The following is a 20,323-nucleotide window of genomic DNA, read 5'->3' as shown; positions in this document are numbered from 1 at the left end:
ATTATTGGCAGACATCTTATGTATGAAGCCTGGTCAGGTATGTAAGCGGTCTGAAATCACCAAAGTGCGCCGGCAGTCTGCGTCGGCGCATTTCAAACTGCGCCCCATTTTGCGCCGGTATATTGCGCCGCCCAAACTGCGCCCTTACTCTGCGCCAAAACACTTTCTCCAAGTGTCACAACATCGAGTAGTCGCACTTGCGTAGCAGGACGCTTTAGCAGTGTAGACTGTAGATATTAATATTCGTGCCCTAAAAAATGCAGCTCGAAAAATGACGTGGATTTGTTTTGGGACTACGCACATACGTACGTGGACCAATGGAGGTAGTTAGCGGACGGTACCAAAGTTACTTCTCAAACAGGAGCTTGCAGTAAAGAAATTTTCTTTCAATAAGGTGTGAAAATATATCTTTCGCCAGTAAGATTTTCGACATGTTTTCAGAATGGAGTCTCGGAGGTACGAGACCATGTTATGTTTGTATGGGACGGATTACACTCACTTGGCGGTATCGTGAAAGGACATGGCTTCAGCAGCAGTCAAAATTTGTGAATTTTGCATCGCCATTAAAGGCCAGGGACTTGATACCCGGGATCAAGTTAATCCCTTTCACCTTCGACATTCACGGACGGGATCGAATGTTTATGTCTGTGTAAATTACGGTCACGATTAGTGTGCACTGGAGGTTGTACACAGGCCAATGTGTTGACATGCAAACAACAAATTATACGACACTGAATATAACGGCAAGACCAGTATACATGTACAGAGAAACAACGTTTCATGAAGCCCACAATGCTTGTAGCAATAACAGGTGTACTTCAACAGAAATGACAAAGGTACAGTCAATCCACGACGCCGCTGCAACTGGCGTTATTACGTTCCGAATTCGGCTTACCCGGGGCTCTGGCTGCAACTGTACAATATTGCAGCTAAACGATAGCATAGATGTCGTGCCATTGCCAAGATACTCTGCTATTTCCGATCGTTTCGTCTACAGAACTACTAAAAACTCTCTCAATTCGAAAAGAAAAAATAATTATAGTTTGAAATCGGTGCATTAATTTATATTTATAAAAATAATAAAATGTGACATCACCGATCATCAGAAACGTGGTGTTGAAGAACATATATTTTTTGAACAGAAGACTACGGCGACCATTTTCTGTAAGTATACATGTAATCTAACTTTAGCAAACTTGCGAGTCAAACATCCGAAGAGTAACGTCAATATTTTTGGTTTTGTTCTACTCATGTTATAAAATAAGTCAAATTTCGGGAAAGTATCTGTACATTTTCGATATCTCTGCAGCCAAATGTGTAAACCGACCCTGCATTTATCCATCCTAAAGACCATGATCAGTTCGCGACTGCATAAACCCCTCCCCTCTCTCTCTCTCTCTCCAAAAGTTTAGCCATTTGATGTTTTATTTTGCCGACATTTATTTAACGGTTCACGATCACCGCTCAATGTTGATGTCGATTTTGATTTACGAAGTTTCTTCGTAACTAGAGACATGTCACGGCCTGGAGCTAGTTTTCACTATAAAAACATTCTGTAAACGTTTTTGCTTCCGAATGGAGGTGACAGGTGACTTCGTGCGTAAAATATTGAATGGCAATATGAATTTCCCCGTTAAGAAAGTCTATGACTTTCAAACTAGTCGTACAAACAACAATAAACATAGCGGAGCAACGATACCGACGTATTTTTTTCCTCGACCTCTGATGAGAGCGACTAGCTCGCTGAAATTTTCCAACTGGTATTGGTAAGTATTTGGCTTTTCCTCGTGTGCTGGGTTATGTACACGTAAACTAATTATACAAAAGTTGTATTCACTGTAAATCAATAAGCCTTTCGAACACGAAAGATATTCGAATATCTGAACCTCAACATCGGTTACGCAGCTCGAAAGTTATCATCCGAAACAGGACAGGAACATTATTGGTCAAAGCCGGATTTCGTATGGTATGATAGTTATGGAAACAGGCGGCTCATTGTTAGAAAGCATGCAATGCATGATGCTCCCTAGCTTGGTCCTTGGATTGTTGTTGCCTTCCGTCTCGCCCTAGGCTTGGTTCAAGTCTGTGATTTGTGAATGTTTGAGTGGAGTGAACGCAATGATTTGTATTCTGCTTTCATGTGAAACGCGCGCGTGAGTGGACACGATGAGTAGGGTGAACGCGATGAGTGGAGTGAACGCTATAAGCTTACAGCGGAGTTCACCGGTGAATCCGGCAGAAACTAACTCACTACTGCGCAGACTCAAACGTAACGCATTCAATCGCTAGGAAAACCTGGCGTGAGCTGCCAAATTCCGGATATTAAAGTTTGTACGAAATAGGAGAGACACAAGAAACTATTATAAATGCTTTTATTTTTTTTAAATTCACCGACTTGAACCAAGTCTAGTCTCGCCCCTATACACCGTCAATTGTCTAACAATCAGAGGGTTCAGTCACATGTGTCTTCAAATTTTGATACATTAATTCTACCAATCATCAAGCACGGAACACATCAAAAAACAATGGTCGCGGCTACGGGTTCAAGGACGTTCACAAGGAGAAATTGTCGCAGAATTGTTATGACTAGCTTTATGGAGAATATTGGCGATCAGCGTATGGTCGCACATCGAACCGACAAGTGTACGCCAAGACAAAAATATGATGTCCAAAGTTTAGTTTTGTTTTATTTAACTGAGTCATCGCCTTTGTTATCGCCTAAACATCCTCGGGTTTTGGGGGTTTTTTTCGGGCAGACTGCAACATGAATATCTTCCCAATGCATAGAGTGCGGCCGTTCATGAAATCATAGACTCATGTGCTTTGGCAAACGGGCCAAGTTTTTGTACGTTGGTTAGAAACTAATGACAATATAGGTGAAGATGTTACATTAGTCAAATTAGGACAGAGTATTGAAGATTAAATTACTTTCATCGATCGACAAAGAAGAGAAAGAATGAGTCGGTGAATATCGAATCATAGACGGGAGAATCGAGGTGTTATGATCAATTGGGAACGAACATATTGCGATTAATTGACTAACACAACCAGAAAGGAAATTTTATTCAACTTTGAAAAAGTCACCGTCTTTCGTTGGCATAGGATTCCATGGCAATGGACCAACACATGATGTCGTTTGGGTCCTCAAAAATCTTCTAAAAACGGCACGACGATAATAACTAAAATGAATGAACAATTAAAAGCCCGTATTTAAATGACACGATATCAGTTGTCGTTTCAGTTTTTTTCCTTTCTGTTAGATGTTGTAGAAATCAAACGGGAAATGCCATATTCTCGGTGCTCCGATTGATCCATCCATTGAGGTAAATTTCACTTCAATGATCCGCCCATGGATGTAAAAAAATAGATGATCCGCCTCAGTAAATATCTGAAGTTTCTACAGGAAATCTCTCGTCCGTTCACGGATCTTTTTTCGTCTTTCATTTTAGTTTCAAGTTTTTTATAGGGTAAGGAAGCTAGAAATCCATCAAAACATCGCTCCAGGGTCTATGATCAAAAGTATGAGCGTGTTTTGTCATCAGCTGTCAGCAGGTCGTTTTCCAAACCGCGACAGGGACTCGGAAACCCGCCATAGTGTCACAGGACGGTAGACGTAATTGTGTGCTATCGTTTGGTCCGTTTCAAGGTTAATTGACTCTGAATAACCTAATCACGGTTGTGCCTCCCGTTTTTGACATAACTATATAAATACCAATCGGGATTGAGTGTTCATGGCGTCCCCTTTCACTTTGACCAGCACTTTGAATCAGTCTGTGAATCGTACGTCCCAGCCCGATCAGTCTCTTGCTGATTTTTAAAACCTGGTGAATAAAGTTCTTCGTAGTCAGATATAATATTCTATTCTCCATTATGTAAAGATGAATGTCTCATTCATATTTTATTTAGACGAATATATCAACTTCTTGGTGTTTAGAAATAAGTGTGTTGCAATAATTTCCATCGGGGACTTCAATGATGAATTCACTCAGCGGTTCGCTCATGATACACAGCACTGTACTTCCATGGAGATCGTATCGCTGTTTTAGCAATGACTTTGATCGTAAGTTTTCATTCGACCAAAGTGATGAAATAAATGCTGACAAGCACTAACTATGTACAGACCGAGTTCACTTCACATTCTCACTATCGCATACGCTCTCCTAACTTTAGCCTCGCACTTGTCGATTTCCGGTACCCTTACATACCTTACGTCAGGAAGTCAGTCGTAAGGACGGTCGCATTTGCTGTTTGCACGTTAAATAAGAGTCTCAGACCCGGTCTCAAATTCACTCGCAAATGTACATCACAAAGCGAAATTGGAGTCTCAAGTTCAGTCGCAAACGTGATCGTACTTTGACTCTTCTATGAACTGAGAGTCTCAGAATCAGTCGCATTCCTTATCATTTGGGGTCGTCAGGAGTTGGAAGTAGCAATTATTGGGCGATTCAAAGGTCGCAGAATTAGAGCAAGAATTACGGTCCACGAGGTTCCGATCAAACAAGGAAAGTATGGAGTGTCCGGTTTACGGCTGCACCGCCTATTCAGACACTGAGACAGCTAGGACACTCTCGCCATATAGGCCTACTGAGTATAGAGTTACCCTACGAAACGTATAATGGCAGAGATATTGGCCATCGAAAGAGTTTGAGAGTAAAATTTAGCGTCTTTTTTAACTGTGAAAGTATTTACCGACAAGGTTCGGGTGGAAACTACAACAGATTCAAAGGTCGATTTACGATGCAAATGACACTCGACTGGCCGAGTTACCTTCCCTCTCGGGTGATGTTATTTCATACTTCACATACGTGTCGGAAAAAATTACTCCCATCCTCCGCATTTTAGCGACACATTTCACCATATTCCCCACGAAAAACATGAATATTTCTTTGAAATCGCCTGACTAAACCAAAATAGAATATACCGTGCTTGACATTGAAACTTCGCAATGGCGCGGCGCAGAGTAAGGGCGCAGTTTGGGCGGCGCAATATACCGGCGCAAAATGGGGGCGCAGTTTGAAATGCGCCGGCGCAGTTTGCAGGCGCACTTTGGTGATTTCAGACCACTTACATAGCAAGCCTGGTATAATAGCAGTCATTTGTGCCATGTGAACATCTACATACTGTTCAAGTATACACGTATTATGCTAATTAATCATTATCAATTAGGAATATTCATGTACTTGTATCATGCACAATATATTGCAGAAGTATGTCCAGCCTCATTTTATCACAAGTGCAGGCAGGTATGTGTTTACTTTTCAATCTAAGTAACTGGGTTATATGTTCTACTATTTAAAACAAAAAAATATTTCCTCGCTATCGTCTCAACTGCCGAACAAGTTGCATGTATGTGGATCAAACTACACAACCAATAGCAAGTGGATTCAACTAAATTCTTTAAGTGGACATGAATGAGACAGAACATTGTTGACCTTACCTTCATGTAATTCTGACCTAAGTTGATCTGCCTCTTCTTGGAGAACATTTTTCTGCGTGTTGAGAACGGCGACATACATTTCTAGGTCTGTTCTTGACGCTTTCTCAGCTTCTAGGTAGTGATTCAATTCCCTAACCTGAACAGAACAGAGATTCAGAACAGACATTGTCAGCATGTATTTGTGAGAAACAATTCCTGTCCTGAAGCAGTTTACTGATCAGTTTTGAAATTTTGTGTGACAACACAAAAATGCCTTCTCGAGTTTCCGTGCAGAAACAAAACTATTATGACTAAGAGTTCCATGCAGAATATCACAAACTCGAAGATAAAATAAATAACGCTTTTTTAAACCACAAATACTTTGCTGATTTAATTCTTTGCCGATAAAATGCTTAAATTAATATCATATTTACTCACATTTTACACTCAATTTTTATGGCATCTGCATTCAAGAGGGAAAATAGCTTATCATTTCTGATCCATTTCAGAATTTGAATAATTTATTCATGATTATCTTATGAGACTTACCCTCTCATCAATATTTTCTCTGTCTTTAATACTGGATGTAGATTTCTCTGGACTGCTGACAGCACTGGAATCAGAGTTGTCAAGGTTTGGTAAATTTTGAGAGTGTACTTCATTGATATTCTGGAAAAAACATTGAATTGATCATAGGAAAGCACAAGTGATATTCAAGTGTGTGTACAGGGTATGTGTGTGTGTGTGTGTGTGTGTGTGTGTGTGTGTGTGTGTGTGTGTGTGTGTGTGTGTGTACATTCATGCCTGACTAGAGTAAGAGTGACAGTGACACAACATGCTACACACTGTGTGTGGTACAAAAGGCAAACTGGCAGTGTTTGCATCTTTTCCTGTAAATTCATAGGTTGATTTGATAAAAATGTAAATATAAAGCTGAAGAGAAATATCTGACTTTGTAAAATTGCAATATTAATACAATTATAGACAGGAAACACACCACTCAGTTCATTTATTCCTGGAACATTTGTTGATGGCTTTGTGTGCATGTCTGTTGTTACTTGACATTGACATCAAAACAAACCCTTTTTTAACAATGACATTGATCTGTACCTTTGCTTCTAATGTTTTGATGGTTGCCTGTGACTCCTTCAACTTGGCCTTCAGTGATGCAATTTCTTGCTCCATTGGCATGACAACATCGCGGAGTATCTCCGCCTCCTTCTGGGCCTGGATGGCGAATGGAGTCAGAATTAGAAAGGAAAAGAGATTTTAAGGGTCAATTCATGCAAAAGCAAAATACAATCAAAGTACATGTATCAAGAAAGATATGGTGATACGGTGATTGCTTTGATTCACACTGCTCTGACATACATTATCACTATCAGGTCATGTAAGTGAAAAATCAACATGTTCATGTATGTTTAACATTGATATATCAGTGCAAATCATGTCTTCCAATGGTAAATCTGTTAAAACACAATTGTGCTTTACTAGTTTTTGCCAATTTGACATGACTGTGAGGATGGTCCTGGCAGAAAAGGGATGAGTTAAAATTTCAAGTTTCTTTGTGACTTTTGTGAAATCCTGATATCACAGAAAGAGTAAGATTCACAGGAAAAGCCGGCTTCAGGATGACAACATATTTTTCTCAAAAATTTCGCCATGCAAAATAAACATTTACATTTGCCTAAAATCTTGGAGTAGTCCTGATGCCAGTATTTCACAATGAATCATTCTTGATCAAGACTTACATGGGTTTCTGACATAGCAAAGGCCAAATACAATGTATAGGGCATACATATTGTTGATTGTCACCTGTCATCTTTATCTATGGACCATAAATTTTAAAAAAGCATGGGTCATTTGATTTCCTTCCGAAGTAATTTTCTCATTAAGGAGTCTACAATTGCAATGATTTTTTCTGCATTAAATCATTGTGATAATATATTGCTTAACAACATAACCATCTGACAGAATCACACGTTTGAACATTAATCAGACACATTCATATATTAACTCTACAAACCTACAGAATGCATTTTGTTTACATATTTTCAAAGGCACTGAAATAAACCATTAAAATGTCAGAATAATGAGAACTTATTATGTGCCCATGTTTTATTTGCGATAAAAGAACGAAATATTTTCGAAAAAATTTTTTTAATGATCTCAACATTGCAACTACATTGTTTTTATTGTGAACTTTGACCCTCATGGGATACATGACAAGACATGACATTGATACATTGACTTCACTGTATCTTTATAACCCTGAACAATATATCAATAAATTCAAACTGACCCTGGATTGGAAAGGTCACTTCATGTTTTCAATTTCAAAGAGGCTATTTTGACCTTTGTGTTTGGTGGAGTGGCAAACACAAAGGTCAATGCTGAAGTGAAGGGTTTAGACAATTTTGCAAAATACATACTGGTATATCAAGCTTGAAAAGTGTGATATTAATGAGGTTTCTGAAGTTTGCCATGAATTTGAGTCATAAATTAACAGCAAAGTAATCACTAACTGAACTATGGCATTTTGTATTACCATTACAGTGCTTGGTGTGTCAAACTTTGTCACATATGTCAGCATGACTTAGGTCAAGTAGTACATATGTATTAATGTTATTGAAACATGCTTGCATATTAGTTATGACCAAAACATACTTTGGCTTATACAATATTCTTCTAGTTCACATGTGACATTACCTGAATATTGCATTAAACATCTGATAAATTCAGCCAGAACACTGAATACAACTGACTTTACATTGATAGGTCAACGTGTGTTAACATGTCATTGGTGAATTATCACTGAGCATGCCAACAGAGTACAATGTGATTACTTGGTGATATGTATAATGGATTTGAAAACATAAGGTTATTTGTTTTTTAAAAAGTATGGCTAAAACGTGCCTGTACAATTCTTACCAACCGTAACAATCTTGGAGTGAATAAAGTTTTCAACGTCTTATTTTTTTTTGATTAGAAATTTAACTTTTCACTGTAGAGTCAACACAGGGACGGCGGCCATTTTTAAATTTAAATATTGGTAAATTTATGGCAATATGTTTCAATTGTACCAAATGTTACAAGGTGACATCCCGATTTTCATTCTTGACTTTGTAAGAAAATGGTTGAAAGTTTCCTTGAGGAAAGTTCAAGCGAAAGTTTGTCTTTCACTTTTGAGGCACATACTACCTAAAATCCAATGTAACCTAGAAGAAGACAGTATGCCATGAAATCGAAAACAAAATAGACACAAAACTGCAGACATACAAAATGATTATCATTACACTTTTACCATGTCATGCCAAGAAGCTCTGACAAAATGGTGGTATTGTCTCACCTTTTTCATGCTGGCTTCAAGACTTTCTGAGTCCTTGTCCATGCTAAGACCATGTGCCACACGACTTCTAAAACTCTTTGTGACACTTGAAAGCACACTTTCCCTGTGAAAAAAGCAAACAATAGATGACATAAAATGATAAAACAGAGAGGCTATATTGATTCTGTATGACCACTCCCCTAAAACAGTCATTGAACCTACATGTAGCAGTCAGTGAATGATATCACATGCAACACTTTGATACAATGGGTAAGTAAAACGCAACACAGACTGAAAAAGTAGTCAAAGGAACAAAATTTCTTTTACTTCTTGGCTTATAACTAATTTTACTGTTTTGATGATTCTGTAAACTTTTGTCATTTTGTGATAGCAATAACATTTTTGGTATGAAATTATAGCAAAAGCATTAATTTTTTAATTTTTACCAAAATAAGACCCTGAAAACATTATTTTCTCAACAGGTTTTAAAATAAGCCCATACAGGCTCTACATCAGGAAAGGATTGTAGGATTTTTAGTGTTTTATAGAATTTGTTTCATAGGTGCTTTCTGCTTTAACCCTTTCACCACCATGGTTTGGCCCAAACCCATTTATATAAATGGTGGTTCTGGACCTATTTACAGGGCATTGGGGGTGAACAGATTAAGATGCTGCTGTACTGGGAGACAAGAAAGCAGTGGCAACAGTAATCCTTCTCACCTTTCTTGTTGAGAGTTTGTCAGTTCAGCTATTTTGTTTTGTAATTCTTGCACTTCTGATGTCAGGGTATCATTCATTGATATCAGCTTCAATCGTTCTTGCTGATACGGTGCGGCAGTTTGTTCTCGAGTCACTTCCTCCGTCTCTGTGAGTGTCAATATATTTTCAATATACACAGATAGTTAGGTATTGACCCCAACAAAAGCTTGCCTATGAACACCTAGCAAAGTTTACGCTGCTCACTATAGCATATCTCCTACTCTTCAAAACATGACTTCACTTCCATCCTAACCTGGTCTCCCCTAAATATTTCAAATTTTCACAATAATTCACTGATAAAAAATTTAGTAGCAAGAACACACTGACAAATTCTGTGTATGTCAATTGTGATGTGAACTGAGATGTTGCAGTGTATGTAACTTAGAAACATAGACAAAGATCAATGGGGACAATGGGTGAACCCTGACTAAACCCTCATACATCAATACCATAGAACTTTGGGTTGTTAACCCTTAAGGCTTAGAGCAAAGTCCATAAATGTAGGACGACTTTATCAGCTGCCATTTTAGCATAATAAGCATCACATCATATATTCTGATTCATGACTGAAAATATTTGCATCATTTAGGATTTTCCACCTTTCATCATCAGCTGCAGAGATGCTAACTCTTCTTCATAATGTTGTTTATGTTTATCCAGTTCATCTTGTTTGGAGCTCACGGAGACAGCGGCTGCTGTCCGTACATCTTCCAATTCATACTGACACTTCTTAAGAGTTTTCTTAAGTTTTTCCACTTCCTGTTTGAGCTCATCTGAAAATGACAAGATGACTCTACTTGAATTCCACCTTTGACTTTGGCAATGAAGGAGAGAATGGTAACTCTCACATACTAGTATATCAGTATGAAATTTCAAGTTTGAATTGATATATACTATATATCCGCATCATTTAAAAATGATATGAAGTTTCTTGTGACTAGCTACAGGTAAAGGAAGAGAAGAAAGGATTTTCAAATGGCATACAGAAAATGCAAAATATTATGAAACATTAAAGTGTTTATTATGTAACATTCACGGACAGTTATTCCCCAAGGAACATGGTAGAGTAACATGTGAGACCTTGACAGTACCTTTTATGCTGTTATTTGAAGTAATGAATGTCATTGCTGTAGCTATAAAATTGTAGCGCTACGGTGAGGTGGTCGGTGATTTTTTGTTTTTGTGACCAACCGCCTCACTGTAGTGCTACAATTTTGCAGCTAGTCATAGCTGCATCCTTCAGATTGCATGCCAGCTATGCCTGCCCTCACAGTGCCTTATAATAATGGCTAATAGTCACTGGTACTGGGTTCACAATAAAGAATAAGAAACATTTGTGAAGAGATATAGTCTATTTAACTCGTGAGACTATATTTACATCACTACTTACAAAATATACACACAATTTCTAAATTTAATAACACACGCAGTGAACATCTACTTATCATTTTTTATGGGCGTGTTTGATAATCTACATATAAAAGTAAATACTGAAGACAGGGGAAACCTATATGTTATTTGCCACAAACCATAGGGTTAACAAGAATTTTCAGCTTGTAATTTGTTCTTGTATACCAGATTAAAAATTTATTCTATGTAAATCTAATTATTCATGTGATTTTTCTATAACTAATACAACTTCATGTATACAGAATATGATTACGTCCATCAATGGCATTTCCCTACTCACCTTCTCTTGCTAGGAAAATCTCCCCTGAATTTAGCCCTCTTTTGGCCGAAATCCTGTTCTACTTTCTGTTTCTCTATTAACAATTGCTTTTCCCGTTGGGTTAGCTCTGCAACTTTCGCCCGTAGAAGTGAGACCTCGTCGTCTGCCAAGTGAAGATCACATAAATCATTAAATAAATCATGAACATTGTCATTGAACGCTGCCCAATATTTATATTTCTGTGAGGCGACGAGCAAATTAGTGTCTCGGTAAACGTTTAAAGGAATATCGGAGACAGTGTAATTATCTCACCTTGTTGATTCATATTTTCACCAAAATTGGTGACGAATTGTTGGTTATCCATGACGTTTTCGAGTGAAAACATCGAAACTAGTAATTCTCAATCATTGACGTCAGCCATATTGGAAAAGTTCATTATCCATAATGCAGTGCGCGAAAGTGAAAATTTGCAGTTTCCAGACGATATCCCTCTTACGTGCTTTTCAATCAATCTTCCAACAGTATTTTCGTTTATTTCAGAGCAATCACATTTTAATTCCTTCTATGTTCATTGCATAGGATAAATTTTGAAACTATTGCGGAGAAAGGAAACTCCCAACAAATATTTCTCAAAACCCGGAAGTTGAAAGTAACGACAGGGCAACCAACCCTGTACAGACCACGACGCGACGGCGTCGTCGACATCTCCAGTGTAGTTGAGAGAATGGCAAAAACTCGAGATGGGAGCGAAGAGTCGAGGAAAGGTATCTAGTGACGCGCTTTTGGCTTCACCTTTCAATCCGTTGGCACGCGAGCGATTCAGTTGGTTGTTGCAATTGCATGGAGGGAAAAGCTTCTACCTCCACGCTTCACTAACTTGTTGTTGCTCTCCATGTGTCAATGTATTGTGCCATAGAGACTGGACACAGTAGAAGCTACGAAATACTGGCACTGTGTCAGTGTCTACGGTTGTGCCAAGTACATAAGCTCACAAACACTCTGCTCACTCTATTACGGTCCTATCGAGCATACTAGAAGTACATACGATTGCCGCTAAAGAATCATTTGTGCCTTTATTTTGCTGTAGTATTGTAACAGCTTGGAGCTAGGAAGTTAACAAGGTTAAACAGCAAATGAGCAAGCATTTGTCTTGGTGCATAATTTGTATACAGAGCTAAAATCATAGACAGTAGATGGAGTAGAGGCTTTCCCCCTCTACTGCCAATGCTCAGACCAACCACAAGGCAGCTACAAGCCACAAGCCTATGTAAATAAATGTGGTACTGCTCATGTATTCATTTTCATAATTATTTATCAGAAAATGAATACAAACTCAGTTTCGCCTCTATTTACATAGGCTTTTGGCTTGCAGTTTATTCAACATACAGCAGGCACTAACGATGAACGCAACAAGGTTCAATTTAATTATTACGCACATTTGATGGGAACATGTACCTTTAAATTGTGACATTAAAAAGTCACTGGGAAAAGGGAGGGATATGCACTTTTAATTTTGATTGATGGCCATGGTGTTTTGTTGCATCAATTTGACACAATCTTGACCTTTGTAACTGTATATTTATTTTGAAGTAAAGACAGCTCCTGATAAATCCCAAAAGGTGAATATCCATGTGTACACTTAATAATAATAATAATAATAATAATCTTTATTACCCTTAATCATAATAATATTACAATTCAATAATGAATGTACATCTGAGTTGTGCTGTGATAAAGGGTAAATGGAAACGGAAAATAGCAAATGCTAGTCTAGTCCGTTCCCAAAGCCATTTGATGTTAAAGCAAGAAAACGAAGAAGAAAAAAGAAAACTGAAGTATATCGAGGGTAGTGTACATGAAAGTAGTGGGATTGCAAAGTAACCTAATTGTAACAAAGTAACTAAGTGAATAAAAGAACAACTACATAAATAAATATATAACTAAATAGATACATTACGAGTAAGTAGAAATGCGTAAAAAAGAAAACGATAAGAGAAAAAAAAAAACGTATATAAAATATATATATATTTAAATATGATATACATATATATATGTAAAGTTGAATATAACTCTTCATCACTTAAAAAAAACACAACAAAAAACAAACAATCGTGTAAAAGTAGACTTGAAAGAGCTAAGTAACTAACTAAGTGAATAAGAACAACTACATAAATAAATAAATATATAACTAAATAAATACATTACGAGTAAGTAGAAAATATGTAAAATAAAAAAAAACAAAAAACAAAATGTATAGTGAAATATATATATTTATATATCTATGATATACATATTTGTAAAGTTGAATATAACTCTTCGTCATGTAAAACACTAACCGTGTATGAGGAGACTTGAAAGGGAGTGTCTGAACGAACTTCTAGTGGTTTTTGTTTTAATTTGTTTAGGTAATGTATTCCAATAGATGCAGCCTGTATATGATATCGAGAATTTACCCAAGGAAGTGTTGACACTTGGGACATAAAGGTTACCATTAATTTCTGTCATACATTCAATTCATGTAAAGTGTTTCTGTTTGAAAAGCATGGTGAACCTGCAGTCAATCTTTCAGTCTGGGCAAAATAGTATGTTAATGAAGGCTTTCATTTTTGAAGAAGTATTTATAAAGCTACAGATATCTTGATTTGATCAGTAGAAAGCTGAAATACAGACTATTTGTGATCACATGTTTGGAGGGTGATTCAATGTCCAGTTTTATATATATATATATATATATTTATTTCATATACTATAGGCCACCGGCCCGTAAGTATACATATCACAAAATATAGTTACATCTCTGAAGACGCTGTAAATACAAATATAGACTGTGCTCTACAAAAATTCATTTCAGTTATACAGAACTTGTTACATTTGGAAGAATGTCCAGTTTTTCACAGAGACTAAAGTGAGAATTTTCACCCTAATATCCATGACTTTTCCTTTCATTGTTTTTGCTTTTTCTTTTTCCTTTCTTTTTCCGTTGTCCCAGTATCTTCACACAAAAAACACAAGAAAGATAAACACAAACATAAGAAGAAGAAGAAACGAGAACACCATCACCATCTCGTCTTCAGTAGCCAGACATCAGACACAGGAACCAGCGACACTGCTGGAAAACCACAGCTTAAGCTGAAAATCAAGATTGGCGGTAAAACATTTGGCACAAAAAAGTGAGAATTCAGAAGTCTGTCATCAGCTTCTATCCTTTTTCTTCTTACATGTATATCATGGACAATAACAATTTTTGTTTTTTATTTATTTCACTTTATTTCGGACTAAATCAGTCTATAATTCTTGTAATCCTTATAATTCTTATTCTACTGTCTTTGCTTATACTGTGTTTGCTGTCTACTATCTACATGTATGCCTGCAATGACCTAGTAGTTTGCAAATTAATTTACAAAACTTCATGCTTTGCCTATGTGAGAAATTATAATATTTACCTATAATAACTACATTTACCCATGAACAGGGTGCAAAGGGTTAGAATTTTGTGAAAGGTGGAATGTCACAGATGTGTTGCATTATTTATCAGTTGAACAGGAAATAGTCTCTTGAGTGTAGATACAAATCCTTCAAGATTATGAAAATGGCTACTTTGTAAGAAAACAATTTTAGAGAAATTTTACCATCATTTTTTGGCTTGTTTTCAATGTTTCAGAAAACACATTATACACGTGAACATTAATTTTTTTCTCTCTGAAGTTCTTTACACATTGTCTAAACATCCAATGTGAAGTTTACCAAACCACCTGGAATTTTATATCAAGAACAGTAGCATTGACAGATCATTACAACTACCGCCATACTTTCAGAAAGCTTTCAGATAGATATGTATTGTCTCTAAAATTGACAGTGGATACAAAGATAACACAAAAACTGACAGAGAATGCAATCTATCTGATATCGCAAAATGGCTCTAAAATTGTTGTCAAAATGTCCTAAAACCTTCAAACAATATTTTGGCCATTTTATTTTAAAACTTATATAATTGCATCTACATGTCTCTGCTTGTACATGACATTTTCAAAACTAATGTATGGCAGCATTTTGAATCTAAATTTTGGTGTAACCAGGATATTTCTGCTGAGATGATGCACAGCTTTTTTCTCAAACTTGACATATACTGGATATACCCACTCAATAGAATTACACAATGGCTATAATGAACTGACCCTTTTGTGATCTCTGACCAACAGTAAAATTAAATTACTTTGTTAGGCAGCCATTGTGTAATAAAAACAGTGTCCTGGTAATTCTGATAAGGTACTTTTACAATGAATATTTAATTAGCTCATTGTTTTCATGTGTCTCCTAGGTCAGTGTGGGTTATACATTGTTCACATTGCTAACAGGATGTAACTTAGAGCCAGTGAAGATAAATATGATGATGAAAAGAAAAATGCATAAATATGTAGATATTGTGCCTGTAAGTTGCAGATAAGAAGTGCACCAGAATATTATGGGATGGACAGGGTGGAATGTTCCTCAGGGCTAGATATTCCTAAGGCAGATATTTGGACACTCAAATTATGTTACTCTTCTGATCTATCAATTGAGTGGGCTCATTTTGAAGATGTAGATTTCACTGCCTACTTTTGCGAAAATTAAAAATGTAGTTTTTCCTCATAAAGTTGAAACAGGAATGGCTTCCATTTTGAATTTCTAACATCAGTAAATTTAAGGTAATTTATGCACACACTACCAAAATTTGCATAGTGACCCAAAAATTTCTGTTCTTGATTTTTGAAGAAAATGGTTGAAAGTTTCCTGGAAGAATGTTTGAGCAAACATTTATGTAAGTCCTTAAATTTTATGTTTTTTACCAAAATTATGTAGGTCACTTTCAATATGTATTAATTTCTAACGTTTCAGTGTTGATAGAATCACAATACCAGATCCATCCAGCGAGGAAGATGAGCCATTTGAACCATGGCAAGGTGAGAACATTTTTGCATATTTTGATTTAATAAGAGTGAGAAAACATTATATTGGTTTTACAGTTACCGGTAGATATAGCCATTTTGTGATCAAATAGGTGTTGAAGGCCTAGTTTTCAGTCCCATGTTGGGCCATCAGTCTATCATAAAACTTGTGAAAACCTTGTCAGCATTTTAATCCAATAATATTAGTCATTCATTTCAGTGCACCAATTGACATTCAATTCATAGTCAAATGAGTCATAAAAGAAAATTTATGTAGAGTCTGCAAGAGTCAAGATTGAGTTCTCTGTTCTTCCTGCTTAAAATCTAAATTTTGATCCCATTTTCTTGCATAAATGGATTTTTCACGTTGATGGAAGGACTGTAGATTTCCTTTATTTACAAACACATTTATCCAGAATATCAGTTTCCTCGAGATTAAGTGTGGTAATACTCCTTGCTTTCAGCAAAGTCTTATATCAGTGCGTGTTGTCATGGTTTACAGATGAGAGTCCTCCTCCAGAGGTGGCAGAAGCTGAGCCAGAACGTCAACCACAACCAGAGTCACAGCCAGAACCTGTGAAGAAAAAAGACAAAAAGAATGGCGATGATACAGACGAAGAAGCCTGGTTGAATGCCCTTGAGTCAGGAAAACTGGATGATGACAGTGATTGGAGAAAGAAAGATCCATCACTACTTACAGCCAGACAGGTATGACCTTGACTTGTCGCAAAGATTTCTCATTTTTCCATTGACTCAGCAACAATGATGCTGTCACTTGTGTTTTAAAATCCTTCCTTCTTCAAAGGATTATGCTTCAAACCGTGCAACTCAGATATAGGCAGGCTGATCTTAGAAGTGTTTATGGAATTGCCATTCTAACTATCCTAATTACATTTGATTCTATGAAGTATCTTTCAGGAAACTGTCTGTAGTCTAAATGCATGGATGTCAGCTTTTGAAATATTGTAGCGACACTGTTCATAAATCCAGATATGTTAAAGTGCAGAAGTTTTAGATGTATCGGGTAGACAGGTGTTCAATAACATATACTAAGAGTTTCAGTGAGATGAGTTCAAAAAAACTGTGTTCTCATGTTGTTCGGTTCTGTTTAGGTCTTTCATCTAAGCAAGTAAAAATGTTGCCAAATCATGTAACCCTTTCACCACAATAGTTTTGCCTTAACCCATTCCTATCACTGGTGACTGTGGACCTGTTACCAAGGAATAGGGGTTCATCAGTGAAAGGAATTATGTCACATGTATTTATGGTAGCCAATCTGATTTTCACTTGGATGGCCATGCATACTGAATGATGGTGTCAAATCTGTATAACTCTACCGATGTTTTATAACTTATTCTCATGTAAATTTATGCAAATTCACTAATATTCAATGAAAATTGTCTCTCAGTTGGAGAACATTATCTGTTAAGCATGGCAGATACTAATAAGATGCTTGTATCATGTATCTGGATATATGCAAATCTGTGGTGACTGGGTAACCTTACTGTCTTATTCCCATACAGAGGGCGATGCTGCATGGCCCAAACCAGGAAGAAGAGCTGCTACAGTTGCCATCAGGTTACAAGCAGCAAGAGATGACAGAAGAAATGCTGCAAAGGAAAGCACAGAAAGCCAAGAAAAGAAGACAGCAGGCACAGAAAAAGATAGAAGAAAACAAGGTGAAAGACAGAAATTCTGCCCTCTAGAACATTATGTAAAAAAGATGCTCATAAATTTTTGCAGAGCTTTCTGTCAGGGGCTTGAAGTATTATCAAGTTAACTATATATGCACATTGTGAACTAAGGCACGTTGTAGATTGTGCTTCTCATGATACATCAACTAGTGTGACACATTGGCTGAGTCCACTTCAATCTTTTGCATAAAAATACTCCATATTTAGAAGGGATTTAATCAGAACCTTCTAGCATGGTCACTGGTTTGACTGTACTGATATATATGGGAAAACAGATCAGTATCATCGTTTGTGAAGACATATGCATCAGTACATATTTTTCTTGGTGGTCATTCAGTTTCCATTTTCTTGATGAAAGAAATCCCTCATATTCATTTGTCTTATCAAACCTCAAAACCTAATATCCACCCAAAAAAAATTTAATTCCTTTGCTCTAGATACTATTTGTTTATGTAAACTGCAAGGACTAAGTTTCCTCCATTTGTAGACATTAGCAAATAGACTTGCTGCTGATTTGTACTGATATTGTTGAAAACATGTTTTTTCTTCATCTTTCTTTTTTAGAAAAACACGATAGAAAGATTATTGAAGAAACAAGAAACAAAGGCCAGAGGAGGCAAGGTAACTATGAGAATGTTGATGAACTAATCACTATAAGATCACTCGCTATCATTTCTGATGAAAAAAGAAAGCATGCAGAGAAATTCTTGAAAGTTGTAGTCTCTCAGCAGCCTGATTGTTTTCTTTCTGTTTTTGTTCAAACACAGAAATCCCAGAAGACATTGGACTTACCAAAAGTGACGTATATCAACAGACTTAGGGGGTCCTCTATTTCATTACCTCAAGGGATGGCCTTCCCATTGCAGAGGAAGATACTTGTTGAGTAAGTGTTGATGGGGCAAGGTTGATGGTTGTGTGACCTTACACCATGATTGAAAGTATTTTGATACCTGTAGATATACTGAAATTACTATATAACCCTTGAACCTCCACATTTTAAATGACAATTTTTTTTTCGATGGCAACACTCTATACTGAGAAATGAGGATTAGAAGGCCAGTAGCTGTAACTTTTGATGTTTTTTCACTTTTTGTTTACCATGTCAACGTCAAGGTCTTGTTCTACTCCCCAAGGCATGTTGAAACACCCAATATTTAGTTTGTCAACATTGCATCTGTATGTGATAGTCCAGATCAGGACTTAGTGAAAGTTTTTATCTCTTCTTCTATGTGAAATAGTAAGTAATTATCAAACACATTATAACCATTCAAATAATATTTGCTCTCTCTCTCTCTCTCTCTCAGGCCATCAAAGCGAAGACAAATCTGTGGAGTTACTGGATGTAATAACACAAAGAAGTACTGCTGTTCAAAGACTGGTACACCACTATGTAGTTTAGAGTGCTACAAAAAGAATCTGGTGTCAGTTGCTATGTAGCCAAAGGCAAAATAGAAGACCAGTTTTAATTGGTCAAAAAGGACTCACAGACTTAGCTTATATTATTTTTGACCAATCTGACCTGGTTGCCTTGGTGGACCCCGCCATGTGTATTTGGATGCAGTTTGCATTGTGTTGCCAAGTGGTCTTATGTTCTAATAGCTCACTTGACAAATACTGGAAAGTGAAATTCTTCACACCCTATTTATTCACCAAATACCAACTGGCATGAACTTTCTATTTGGGGGGGGGGGGGGGGGGGGGGGGGGGGGGGGGGGGGTGGGGGGGGGGGCAGAAATGACCTGAATTTTCAAATCAGTCAACACATCAATGAGAACAGTGGAAACAAATAACAATACGAAAGAATACATTAGCAAAGTTAATTTTTGCTTTTTTATTTTCCATAACTGATGGGTTGTGTAATATTTGTAAAGGTGCACAAAATACATATTGGATGAAATGACCTCATGAAATGGAGTACCAGAACCATTATTTCCCATGATCAATTTTTGACACATATTCATTTTTCACAGAGATCTCTGTATGCCAGTTGGAACGTGTAATTACTACTTCCAGTTAGTGCTGTATGCCAGTTGGAACGTGTAATTACTACATCCAGTTAGTGGTGGGATTGTTTTTTTCTTGAAGCAGATTTTGTATAATTTATAAGCAATAGGACTAACTATAATAAAACTGCCTTTTACAATAAACATGAATTTAGATCTCTCTGTTACACAACAAGCACTACCACACACCTTAAAACAGCATGAATAGTCGGCTCTGACATAATTTCCAAACTTCACAGCATTGTTCAGCATACAATAAACTTTTCCTTATCTGATATTCCCCAGGTAACATCTTTCGCATTGTTCTTACAGTACTGTTTCATCATGAATATGACATATATGTCACCAAGCTAAATTGTATGCTGTTCCCCCTCAAATGCATTGTAGTTGCTTCAAAATCTACTTGATAATGGCAGATTCTCAAAGAAAACAAACAGAGCTAGAGACACTACTGTTTTAAAATTGTGTCTGTTACGGTAACCACTGCTCCATGAAAAGTTTCAGAAATCACAGAGCAGCTGATAAGTCA

At 36.8% G+C, this 20,323-nt stretch overlaps 2 protein-coding genes across 2 annotated transcripts in view; one reads left to right on the top strand and one right to left on the bottom strand.

Annotated features, from left to right (window-relative positions):
- LOC139144939 (rab GTPase-binding effector protein 1-like) overlaps nucleotides 1–11,202 on the bottom strand; it is a 31,805-nt gene extending 20,603 nt beyond the window's left edge. Inside the window, exons 1-7 of the mRNA XM_070715774.1 lie at nucleotides 11,194–11,202; nucleotides 10,103–10,276; nucleotides 9,465–9,609; nucleotides 8,766–8,868; nucleotides 6,527–6,643; nucleotides 5,966–6,085; nucleotides 5,438–5,573 (exon numbers count right to left, since the gene is read on the bottom strand). Coding sequence (XP_070571875.1) covers nucleotides 5,438–5,573; nucleotides 5,966–6,085; nucleotides 6,527–6,643; nucleotides 8,766–8,868; nucleotides 9,465–9,609; nucleotides 10,103–10,112 — 631 coding nt within the window. The 5' untranslated portion in view covers nucleotides 10,113–10,276; nucleotides 11,194–11,202. The remainder of the gene's footprint in view (nucleotides 1–5,437; nucleotides 5,574–5,965; nucleotides 6,086–6,526; nucleotides 6,644–8,765; nucleotides 8,869–9,464; nucleotides 9,610–10,102; nucleotides 10,277–11,193) is intronic.
- A 443-nt stretch (nucleotides 11,203–11,645) lies between these two features.
- LOC139144942 (INO80 complex subunit B-like) lies at nucleotides 11,646–19,938 on the top strand. Its single transcript, XM_070715777.1, has 8 exons — nucleotides 11,646–11,936; nucleotides 14,162–14,342; nucleotides 16,048–16,112; nucleotides 16,600–16,805; nucleotides 17,621–17,776; nucleotides 18,356–18,412; nucleotides 18,559–18,674; nucleotides 19,096–19,938. The coding sequence occupies exons 1-8, from the start codon at nucleotides 11,897–11,899 to the stop codon at nucleotides 19,226–19,228; spliced, it is 954 nt and encodes a 317-aa protein (XP_070571878.1). The 5' UTR covers nucleotides 11,646–11,896; the 3' UTR covers nucleotides 19,229–19,938.
- The last annotated feature ends 385 nt before the right edge of the window (nucleotides 19,939–20,323 follow it).

Source organism: Ptychodera flava, chromosome 12 (genome assembly GCF_041260155.1).
Source record: "Ptychodera flava strain L36383 chromosome 12, AS_Pfla_20210202, whole genome shotgun sequence".
NCBI lineage: Eukaryota > Metazoa > Hemichordata > Enteropneusta > Ptychoderidae > Ptychodera > Ptychodera flava.
This window is presented reverse-complemented; position numbering and strand designations above follow the sequence as displayed.

Excerpts from the sequence above, each read along its gene's own strand:
- LOC139144942 (XM_070715777.1), top strand. The coding sequence starts at position 11,897 with ATGGCAAAAACTCGAGATGGGAGCGAAGAGTCGAGGAAAG. Across the intron at positions 14,343-16,047 it reads AAAACATTTGGCACAAAAAA|TGTTGATAGAATCACAATAC; the intron begins GTGAGAATTCAG and ends CTAACGTTTCAG. Across the intron at positions 16,806-17,620 it reads CACTACTTACAGCCAGACAG|AGGGCGATGCTGCATGGCCC; the intron begins GTATGACCTTGA and ends ATTCCCATACAG.